This window comes from Mesoplodon bidens (genome assembly GCF_964165515.1).
Source record: "Mesoplodon bidens genome assembly, chromosome: 4".
Taxonomy (NCBI): Eukaryota; Metazoa; Chordata; class Mammalia; order Artiodactyla; family Ziphiidae; genus Mesoplodon; species Mesoplodon bidens.
The window spans coordinates 10,993,925-11,004,802 of NC_138160.1; the positions used below are offsets into that span (position 1 = coordinate 10,993,925).

At 37.1% G+C, this 10,878-nt stretch overlaps 1 protein-coding gene across 2 annotated transcripts; it reads left to right on the top strand.

Annotated features, from left to right (window-relative positions):
* Positions 1-7,324: 7,324 nt before the first annotated feature.
* On the top strand, positions 7,325-9,646 carry LOC308615766 (mitogen-activated protein kinase 6-like; the record flags this gene model as incomplete). 2 transcript variants are annotated; one of them, XM_081231509.1, is made up of 2 exons in its annotated part: positions 7,325-8,024; positions 8,190-9,646. In XM_081231509.1, 2 exons carry the CDS (start codon positions 7,325-7,327, stop codon positions 9,491-9,493), a joined length of 2,004 nt encoding a protein of 667 aa, XP_081087635.1. In that variant the 3' UTR covers positions 9,494-9,646. The 2 variants fall into 2 exon arrangements, with proteins under 2 accessions (XP_081087635.1, XP_081087634.1); XM_081231508.1 differs by having other exon boundaries at positions 7,325-9,646.
* Between the last annotated feature and the right edge of the window lie 1,232 nt (positions 9,647-10,878).

A 10,878-nucleotide genomic window follows, 5' to 3' on the forward strand; every position in this document is an offset into this window, starting at 1 on the left:
CATTTCCCTAATGACTAGTGATGTTGAGCAACTTTTCATATACCAGTTGGCCTTTTAAATATCTTCTTTGGAGAAATGTCTATTTAGGTCCTTTGCCCTTTTTTTTTTTTAATTGGGTTATTTGCTTTTTGCTATTGAGTTGTATAAATTTTTATACATTTTGAATATTAAACCTTTATCAGATAAATGATTTGCAAATATTTTTTCCCATTCTCTTGGTTGTCTTTTCACTTTGTTGATGGTTTCTTTTGCTGTACAGAAGCTTTTTAGTTGATGTAGTCCCATTTGTTTATTTTTGATTTTGTTACTCGTGATTTAGGTATCATAACCAAAAAATCATTATCAAGATCCATGTCAAGGATCTTTATTCTTATATTTTTTCCTAGGAGTTTCATGGTTTCAGGTCTTACATTTACATCTTTAATGCATTTCAAGTTAATTTTTGTAAGTAGTGTAAGATATGGGTCCAGTTGCATTCTTTTACCTGTGAATGTTCAATTATCTCAGCACCATTTATTGAAGAGATTGTCTTTTCTCCACTGAGTATTCTTGGCTCCCTTGTCAAATATTAGTTGATTGTATATGCATGGGTTTATTTCTGGGCTCTCAGTTCTCTTCCATTTGTGTCTTTGTCTGTTTTTATGCTAGTTCCAAAGGTTTTGATGACTATATCTTTACTTGAATAGCATGAAACCAGGAAATGTGATGACTCTGGCTTGTTCTTCTTTCCCAAGAGTTCTTTGGCTATTCAGGGTCCTTTGTGGTTTCATATAAAATTTTAGGAGTGTTTTTCTACTTCTGTAAAAACTGCCATTAGAATCTTATAGGGATTACATTAAATCTATAGGAGACTTTGTGTGGTATTGACAGTTTAAAAACATTAATTTTTCCAATCCATTAGTACGGGAAACCTTTCTATTCCATTTTTTACTTTTCAACTAGTGTTGTAGGTGACTTATACACCACTACTACCATTGCTATATATTCACCATTACCAGTGAGATTTATGATACCTTTTTATGTTTTTATGATGTTAATTAGTGTTCTTCTACTTCCATTCAAAGGACTCCCTTTAGCATTTCTCGTAAGGCAGTCCTGTAGGTAATGAGCTCCCTCAGCTTTTGTTTGTTTGGGAAAATCTTTACCCCTCCTTCACCTTTGAAGGACAGCTTTGTTAGCTATAGATTTCTCAATCGACAGTTACATTCTTTCAATATTTGGCATATGTCATTCTATTCCCTTCTGGCTTGAAAAGTTTCTGGATAGACATTCACTGCTAGTCTTATGGGGTTTTCCCTGCATATAACTTCTCTCTTTTGTTGCTCTTAAATTTTTTTTTCTTTGTGTGTAACTTTTGACAATTTAATTATAATGTGTCCCAGTGTGACCCTTTCAGGTTCAACCTATTTGGGGTCCTTTGGGCCTCATGGGTCTGGATGTCCATTTCTCTCCCCAGGTTTGGGAAGTTTTCAGCCATTATTGCTTTAAATATACTTTCTGTCCCTTTTCCTTTGTCTTCTTCTAGAATTCTCATAATGCAAATATTGTTTACTTTCATTGCTCCCTATGTTTACCATAGGCTCTCTTCAGTCTTTTTCATTCCTTTTTCTTTTTGCAACTATGGGTAATTTCCATTGTCCTATCCTTTGTTTCACTGATTCTTCTGTATGGTAGAGTCTATTTTTGAAACTATTGACTTCTTCAGTTCAGTTACTGTATATTTTAACTCTAGGATTTCTGCCTTTTTTTTCATGGTTGCTATTTCTTTGTAAAACTTCTCATTTGTTCATGCTTTATTTTCCTACTTTTGTTTAGTTATCTGCCTGTGTTTTCTTGTAGTTCACAAAACTTCCTTAAGAGAGTTATTCTGAATTCTTTCTTCTGACAGTTCACAGATTTCCATTTCTTTAGGATCTGTTATTCAATCTTTATTAGTTTCCTTTGGTGATGGTTTCCTGATTTTTTGTGATCCCTGATCCTTTATTTTTGTATTTGCATATTAGAATGATGGTGCTCTCCTCCCAGACTTCGGAGGTTTTTCTTTGGCAGAAGCAGTTCTTCACCAGTCAGCTCAGTTTGGGTCTCTGGGTGTATCTGCTGGTAATTTTTTTGGGCAGGTGGGTCTTGATATTATGGCCTATTTTTTTGGTAAGACAACTATTTGGGCCCTGAGGACAGGGTGGGGAGTTGCCACTGGCTGAGAATAGTTAGATAGGACTGCTGGCCTGGTTCCCTACCCAAGTGAGGCTGTAGGATGGGCTCTGGGTTTGCCTGTATACTCTGGTGGGGAAGCAATATGCTGTGCTCTCTGTTTTAAGTGTCCCAATGGTACTTCTGCAACCCTCGTGGTACAGGGTCAGAGTAGGGGCTCCTCAAATTGACCCACAAGATGGGGGATGTTGTTAGTCCCCCCAGATTCTCTTTTCCCAGAAGAAGGACCAGGAGGTTCTGGGGAGGCCTCTCCCTGTGATGTTGTGCTGGCCTGGGGCAGAGGCAATTCAGTCAGTGTGTAGACACTTCTTTTATCTTCTAATGGAATCTGTCTTGGTCTCTTGGTCTCTGAGGTTCAGGGGGTGCTTCAACCTCACCCCCGTGTTCTAGAATTCTTTCAGTAGTGTCCTGTTCTTGAACAGTTGTTAGTTCTTCTTGTGACGGGGAGGGAAGTCAGGAATGACCTATGCTGCCCTCTTGGTGATGTCACTCCCTCAGGAGTCTCTTTAAGCAATTATAGTTATATTGCCTTGTAATAAGACATGAAAGAATTATCATTCAGTGGAGGACAAAGAGAGGCTGCTTAAAACTGCATTTTGAATTCTCATCCCATGGCTTTTTGTTGTCACTGAGAAATAAAAGTGAATCCAAGCTGAAATATCTTTTTGCAATTTTTATGGCAAGCAGTATAAGAATTGCAATGTATTGATGTACTTTCTTTTCCTCTGAATTTTTAGTAAGTTCTTTACTTTCCATCTATACCTTTAAACATCCATTGTTTTATCCAGGCCGGATATTCCTAGAAATTATCTTAGTACGTAAGAAATATTCAGTAATATTCTTGAATAAATGAATATCTGCAACTGCTATTATAATGTGCTGATTTAGATGAGAAAATGATTCAGTATTAACAAGAAATCTCATGAATAAACTTGTAATCCATGAGATTTTGTTCTCTAAATTTGAATTATATTTATGGGAATAATTATTATCCAAAACTCTTAAAATTAATCATATCAATTTCTTCTCAGAAGGAAAATATCATTATTATTGACAATTACCATCAAAACTCTTTTCCAAAATTTTAATTTGTATTTTAATTTGTTACAGAGTAAAGGGTAGCAGAACTCATACTGGTGTTTTTTGTTGAATAGAAATAGTGTCGGCACAATAAGACATGACATGTTAGGGTGCTAGCAATTAGAGTGTGGTCAGAGGCTCAGACTCAGAAACCAGATAATCTAGAATCCAATCCTGGCAAACATAATAACAATATGACTTCAGGCAAGCAGAGTAAACTTCCCAAACTTCAATATCTCATCTGAAAAATGGGAATACTAATATTGCCTACTTCATAGTATCATTGTGAATTAATATGTCAAGTACTTAGACTAGCAACTATCAAATAATATATGTTATATGTGTAATCTATAACAATATCATTATCACTACTGGTATAGCACACTGTCTTACTGATAGTAAGAATTTAGCATTAATTTCCTTAATAGGCACTTATTTGTGGCAGATATGTTTATGTTGTATACATAACAGTTTATTGCATTATCCACTAAATATAAACTATGAAGAATGCATCCAAAATTTTTCTTTACAACATCATTTAAGGTTCTAATTAAAGACAGTTGTTTTGTAGCTTTGGACAGTCAGGTAAAGCATCTGATTTTTATTGATATTTTCCTCCTTTATCAAGGTCCTGTTCTGTGCATCTGAACAGATGAACCCTGGACTCTTATTAGTAATGTGTCCTTGACTCCTATGATGACTGAAATTGAAATGCCAAATAGAGAATCTAGAAGTACCAACCACTTGTTCACTATTAATACTTTAGAAAAAAGAAAATTTCCTGTAAACTTATAAAGTACAGTTAAACTGAAGTAACGTTAAACATGACCTTGGACAGAAATTAGAGAACATAAATTTTAAGATTGACATATGTATGAAGACTTCATATGGAATCATACATTGTTATATTTATTCATGTAGTAATATGAGTATCAATTTGAGTTGTTTTTTTTTTTTTAAATATTAGCCTTATTTCAAATGCAGGCCTCACAACGCTAAAAACAAATAACAGATTTCTAAGACTCAGGAACTTAACATTTCATTGTATGTACTTAGAGATAGGAGAAGACTTTGTAGCACACTAGCAGACAGGTATCTTTCTCCTGATATAATGCAGACTTTGGCTGCACGGGTGAATGAGAACGTTTCACCCCTGAGATCCACATCACAGTCCTGGATTAACAAGAGCTTGGAAACACCAGCTTTCAGTACCAAAAGACTACACCAAACACATACAGCAGTCATTTTCTTCCCTTGTCTTCTCCTCACATTTTCTATATTCCCTTTTCTTTTCCATTCTTTCTCTTTGCTTCTTATTTTGTTTTGTGGTAAATTTCACAGTTATCTTCCTAGTCAGAGTAGGTGGAAACCTTGGACCTATCCCTGCTTGATTATGTGAGTCTACAAGATGCTCTCTCGTCAGCAGGCGACTGGCTTGGGGACTGGACTTATGGCTGAAAGTCTTGTGTGATGATGTTTACTCACAGGAAATAATGAGTCACTTGTGGGCATTTTTAGCCTGATTAAAACTTGAAGCCAGAAAGTGGGGGATCCTGGAAAGAAGGTTCCTTTGCTATTTTTAAAGCAGAATGAAGGAATAAAGAAAGGTGTGTAAGTTACTTTTTAATTTCACATGGTTTATTTTTACACATTGTTCTGAAGAATAGACATTACAGGTGGGTTTGGGTTCTAGACTCACACATGGGACTTTGGAGGAAAGTAGGTTGAACATGTAGGACCTGATAAAAAGAGACCAGGAACTTGTGAGAAGCTGGAGGAGATCTAAAGATGGGTGCTGGGAATTCCCTGGTGGTCCAGTGGTTAGGAATCTGTGTTTCCACTGCTGGGGGTCTGGGCTCGATCCCTGGTCAGGAAACTAATGTCCCACAAGCCGTGTGGTGTGGCAAAAATAAAATAAAATAAAATAAAAAATAAAGATGGGTGCTGGCCTATGTAGTTTCCTAACACGGATCCTACAATAGCATCTGCATCTACTTGGAAGTCTGGCAGGTTCTAGCTCTGGACAGTGGTATCTATACTATTTCCTGTTCTCACTTACCAGTCACACTGTCTTAATTTACATCTTTTCTCCTAACACCTGCACTGTCTTTCTACATCTCTCTTTTTGTGTTTTGTCTATCCGTTTCAACCACATCAGACCATTTGTTAACTCTGGCTTTACCATGCCCAGCCACTTTGGCATATTTTTCTGTTATTTTTTATCTCAGAATGCTCTGCCACTCCATCTTGACAGCAAGAGAAGCTCTGATCATGCTTCATCTCAAATGTACCTTCCCCATTAAGTCATTTCTGATCCCAACCATCAGAATTAAAATCTGTCTTTTATGCGGCCCCAGGAAGTTTCCTGGCACTCAGTTCTGCTTAGGAGCCTTTATGCAATTTATGTCTGAATTTATGCATCTTGATAGGAAATCACTCTTTCCTTTCATTTTCTTCTCTCTAGAGTCTCACACTGTAGATTTCATAAAATATTAGCTCAATATTGTCTTGATACTGGTTCACCAGCAAAATTTAGGGTAAAAATTTAACCCCCTCACCTGCAAAAAAAGGATACTTTATTTTGTGTGGAAAATAAACATGTGGCTTTGTGAAGTTGGTACCAAAATCAATATTAATTAAATCTACAATTGAAGCCATGCTCCCCAAGCAGTTGAATGACAATTCTTCAACTCTCTCTTACACAGAAATGGAGAGCCTATAAAATTTAGGTCAGTTTACCTTCTGATCAGCAGGAATATAGCTGCAGAGTTCAGAAATTTGCTGAACAAAAACACTCTCACATTTTCTTTAGGAGTCGTTAGATTATAAACTTCTATACTTTCCAGATTATGGTTGGAACCTCATTTTCTTTTGGTATTGTTTAAATAATTAATCTGAGTTACCATCTCCTTTCCAAAATTTACTTTGGAAACAAAAGTTATTTACATTTTTATAAATAATACTACCAATTTTAAGGATGTCTAATCAAGTAGCTGCTACTTACAAAAGTAATAAGAAAACACAAATGTAAAATAGGAAAAATACAACTTCAGACATGGCGGCGACTGCGGCAAAGCGAGAGCCTCGGAGACACCGCTGCCGCCAGCACAGCCGGAGACCTGAGCCGACACTGGGGGCTGTCCGTGGGCCCCGCACTCCCTCGATGAGTCGGAGAAGTCCCATTGTATCAGAGTAAGATGGACGGTAGCTTTGATTGTGATTGTGGTGAGCTGGAGCCACCTGATCACTAACAAAGGACATCTTCTGTTAACCAACAGCCACCAGGGCTTCCTGTTGAAATATACAGCAACAAAGGAAGAAAAGAAGCAAAACGGAAATAGTGCTTACCAGCACCTTAGAATGATGCTGCTCAGGGCCAGTCCAACACTGAATGTATCTGCACTGTGAGGAGAATGTTCATAGGAGCCTGTTGTGTGCATATTTATTCACATTTTTGTTAAATGTTAAATCCTTCAGCACAGTAAATCTGAGTGCATAGTATGTCATTTCATTCCGTTTGAGTTTCTTGAGTGTTTTCTTTAAATGTCTACAGAGTTGCTGCCCCTTTCTTGAACTATGAGTACTGCAATCTTTTTAATTCTCAGTATGAGTAGAGCTTTTTTTTTTTTTTTTTTCTTTTTGTGGTATGCGGGCCTCTCACTGTTGTGGCCTCTCCCGTTGCGGAGCACAGGCTCCGGACGCGCAGGCCCAGCGGCCACGGCTCACGGGCCCAGCCGCTCCGCGGCATATGGGATCCTCCCAGACCGGGGCACGAACCCGTATCCCCTGCATCGGCAGGCGGACTCTCAACCACTGCGCCACCAGGGAGGCCCCTAGTAGAGCTTTTTGAGCTTTAAATCTAAGGGGAACTCAACGGGCCTGGTTGGCATATGCAATGAAACCATCTTGCTGTGGAAGCAAAATTATTTTTTTTCTACCTTTTTGAAAGATCTTTCCTTTTGATGCCAGCTTTCTTCCTTATTTACACAAGTTCAACAATACGAAAGGAAAAGGCAATAGTAAGGGTTTCAGAATGGCAGAGAAATTTGAAAGTCTCATGAACATTCATGGTTTTGATCTGGGCTCTAGGTATATGGACTTAAAGCCATTGGGTTGTGGAGGCAATGGCTTGGTTTTTTCTGCTGTAGACAATGACTGTGACAAAAGAGTAGCCATCAAGAAAATTGTCCTTACTGATCCCCAGAGTGTCAAACATGCTCTACGTGAAATCAAAATTATTAGAAGACGTGACCATGATAACATTGTGAAGGTGTTTGAAATTCTTGGTCCTAGTGGAAGCCAGTTAACAGATGATGTGGGTTCTCTTACTGAACTGAACAGTGTTTCCATTGTTCAGGAGTACATGGAGACAGACTTGGCTAATGTCCTGGAGCAGGGCCCGTTACTGGAAGAGCATGCCAGGCTTTTCATGTATCAGTTGCTACGTGGGCTCAAATATATTCACTCAGCAAACGTACTGCACAGAGATCTCAAACCAGCTAATCTTTTCATTAATACTGAAGACTTGGTGCTGAAGATAGGCGACTTTGGTCTTGCACGGATCATGGATCCTCATTATTCCCATAAGGGTCATCTTTCTGAAGGATTGGTTACTAAATGGTACAGATCTCCACGTCTTTTACTTTCTCCTAATAATTATACTAAAGCCATTGACATGTGGGCTGCAGGCTGCATCTTTGCTGAAATGCTGACTGGTAAAACCCTCTTTGCAGGTGCACATGAACTTGAACAGATGCAGCTGATTTTAGAATCTATTCCTGTTGTACATGAGGAAGATCATCAGGAGCTTCTCAGAGTAATTCCAGTTTACATTAGAAATGACATGACTGAGCCACACAAACCTTTAACTCAGCTGCTTCCGGGAATTAGTCTAGAAGCACTGGATTTCCTGGAACAAATTTTGACATTTAGCCCCATGGATCGGTTGACAGCAGAAGAAGCGCTTTCCCATTCTTACATGAGCATTTACTCTTTTCCAATGGATGAGCCAATTTCAAGTCATCCTTTTCATATTGAAGATGAAGTTGATGATATTTTGCTTATGGATGAAACTCATAGTCACATTTATAACTGGGAAAGGTACCATGATTGTCAGTTTTCAGAGCATGATTGGCCTATACATAACAACTTTGATATTGATGAAGTTCAGCTTGACCCAAGAGCTCTGTCCGATGTCACTGATGAAGAAGAAGTACAAGTCGATCCTCGAAAATATTTGGATGGAGATCGTGAAAAGTATTTGGAGGATCCTGCTTTTGTCACCAGTTACTCTACTGAGCCTTGTTGGCAATACTCAGATCATCATGAAAACAAATATTGTGATCTGGAGTGTAGTCATACTTGTAACTATAAAACGAGGTCATCATCATACTTAGATAAGTTAGTTTGGAGAGAGAGTGAAGTTAATCATTACTATGAACCCAAGCTTATTATAGATCTTTCCAATTGGAAAGAACAAAGCAAAGAAAAATCTGATAAGAAAGGCAAGTCAAAGTGTAAAAGGAATGGATTGGTTAAAGCCCAGATAGCTCTAGAGGAAGCGTCACAGCAACTGGCTGAAAAAGAAAGGGAAAAGAATCAGGGATTTGACTTTGATTCCTTTATTGCAGGAACTATTCAACTTAGTTCACAACATGAGCCTACTGATGTTGTTGACAAATTAAATGATTTGAATAGCTCAGTGTCCCAACTAGAATTGAAAAGTTTGATATCCAAGTCAGTAAGCCGAGAAAAACAGGAGAAAGGAATGGCCAATTTGGCTCAATTAGAAGCCTTGTACCAGTCTTCTTGGGATAGCCAGTTTGTGGGAGGTGGGGAGGACTGTTTTCTCATAAATCAGTTTTGTTGTGAGGTAAGGAAGGATGAGCAAACTGAAAAGGAAAACACTTACACCAGTTACCTGGACAAGTTCTTTGGCAGGAAAGAGGATACTGAAATGCTAGAAACTGAGCCGGTAGAGGATGGGAAGCTTGGGGAGAGAGGAAATGAGGAAGGATTTCTCAACAACAGTGGGGAGTTCCTCTTTAACAAGCAGCTTGAATCCATAGGCATCCCACAGTTTCACAGTCCAGTTGGGTCACCACTTAAGTCAATACAGGCCACATTAACACCTTCTGCTATGAAATCTTCCCCTCAGATTCCTCATAAAACATACAGCAGCATTCTGAAACATCTGAACTAAAACACTCAGCAGACATTTCTTTTTGTATTCTTCATGAAATGTGTTTTGTCTTCTTTATTACTAGTGTTTAAGTCATTTTTTTACTTGAATCAGATGGTGTCATTTAGAAAGGATATTTTCTTGGTTTTTAAAATCCAGACTTTTTTTCTACATGTGAGGTGGTTTTCGTTTTAACTGGCATGTCATTTGCACACAAAAATAAAGAATAGAGCAAAATAATGCAATGCAGGAGGAGACAAAAGAAATGCACTGACAAGTAAAAAACATTCTCTCATAGAACAATGATCTGTTTTACAGGAAACAAAAATCTTGCCTTGAAATTTACACAGTGAGACTGTACATAATTGCATGAAAATATCTATTTTTTTCCTAAAACATTTTTCATTCATGAGTATTTTCAAGTTTTTCATACTGTATACATTTCTTAAAAACACATGATACCAGCAGCAACTGAAAATGAATGCCGAATTTGGTACACATGTGTTATCTACCTCAAGGTAACAAAGTATGTGGCAAAACATATACCACCCATAGTGCTTCACAATGTGCACTTCTATTTAGCCAGCGTTTATTGTAGTAAACTATTCTTAATAAGATTCACTCACCGTTTATAAATGTTTTGGTATGCATTCTTTATAGTGAAGTGTTACTACATCACATCTTATTTATTTTAGCAAATCAGTATATTTTCTGTATTTAATTATAAAAAGTTAACATAGTTTTTGAAATTTATTTGCAAATACACTTTTTCCATTTGGCACTATGGTTTGTTGCCTACTTAGCTGAATATATAATGTCAGCTTATCCTAAGGCTGTCCATGTACTTAATTTACTTAAGTATTCATTTTAAGTAAAGCGCTCACTGTGTATAGGAATTTGTATTTTGGAGGTGCTTGATCTATCTACAAAGAAAAATTAGGAATTACTTTATTATAAAATGCTCCTAGAAGTCTTAATTATGTTTATTTTAAGAAAAAGAACTGTAATGTTAGACTTGTGTGCATGGAAGTAATTAAGGTACATCATTATTGTAGTTTAAAAGTTGTACATGGTAAGACATATTTTGTTTTTACTGTATGTTTTTACTGAATGATCTATTCCCCATCCCAAGGCAAGCATGAGTAAAATTAGGTTAAATGTAAAAAAAAAAAATACAACTTCATTTTATTAAATACATTTTACTCACTTAGATATCTCACATTTTCATTCAGTTACTTCTAGAAATGTGTTTTATCATTCAAACCATAGTAAATGGAATCACTGTTCTAGTTTATCCCATTTTCACCCAAAAAAGAAGGAAATATATTTCAGTATGTTTGAAAGACAGCTAATTTTGGATGTCCATTTATAAAATTAAAATGTCTATAGAAGTTAAAACTTTTACA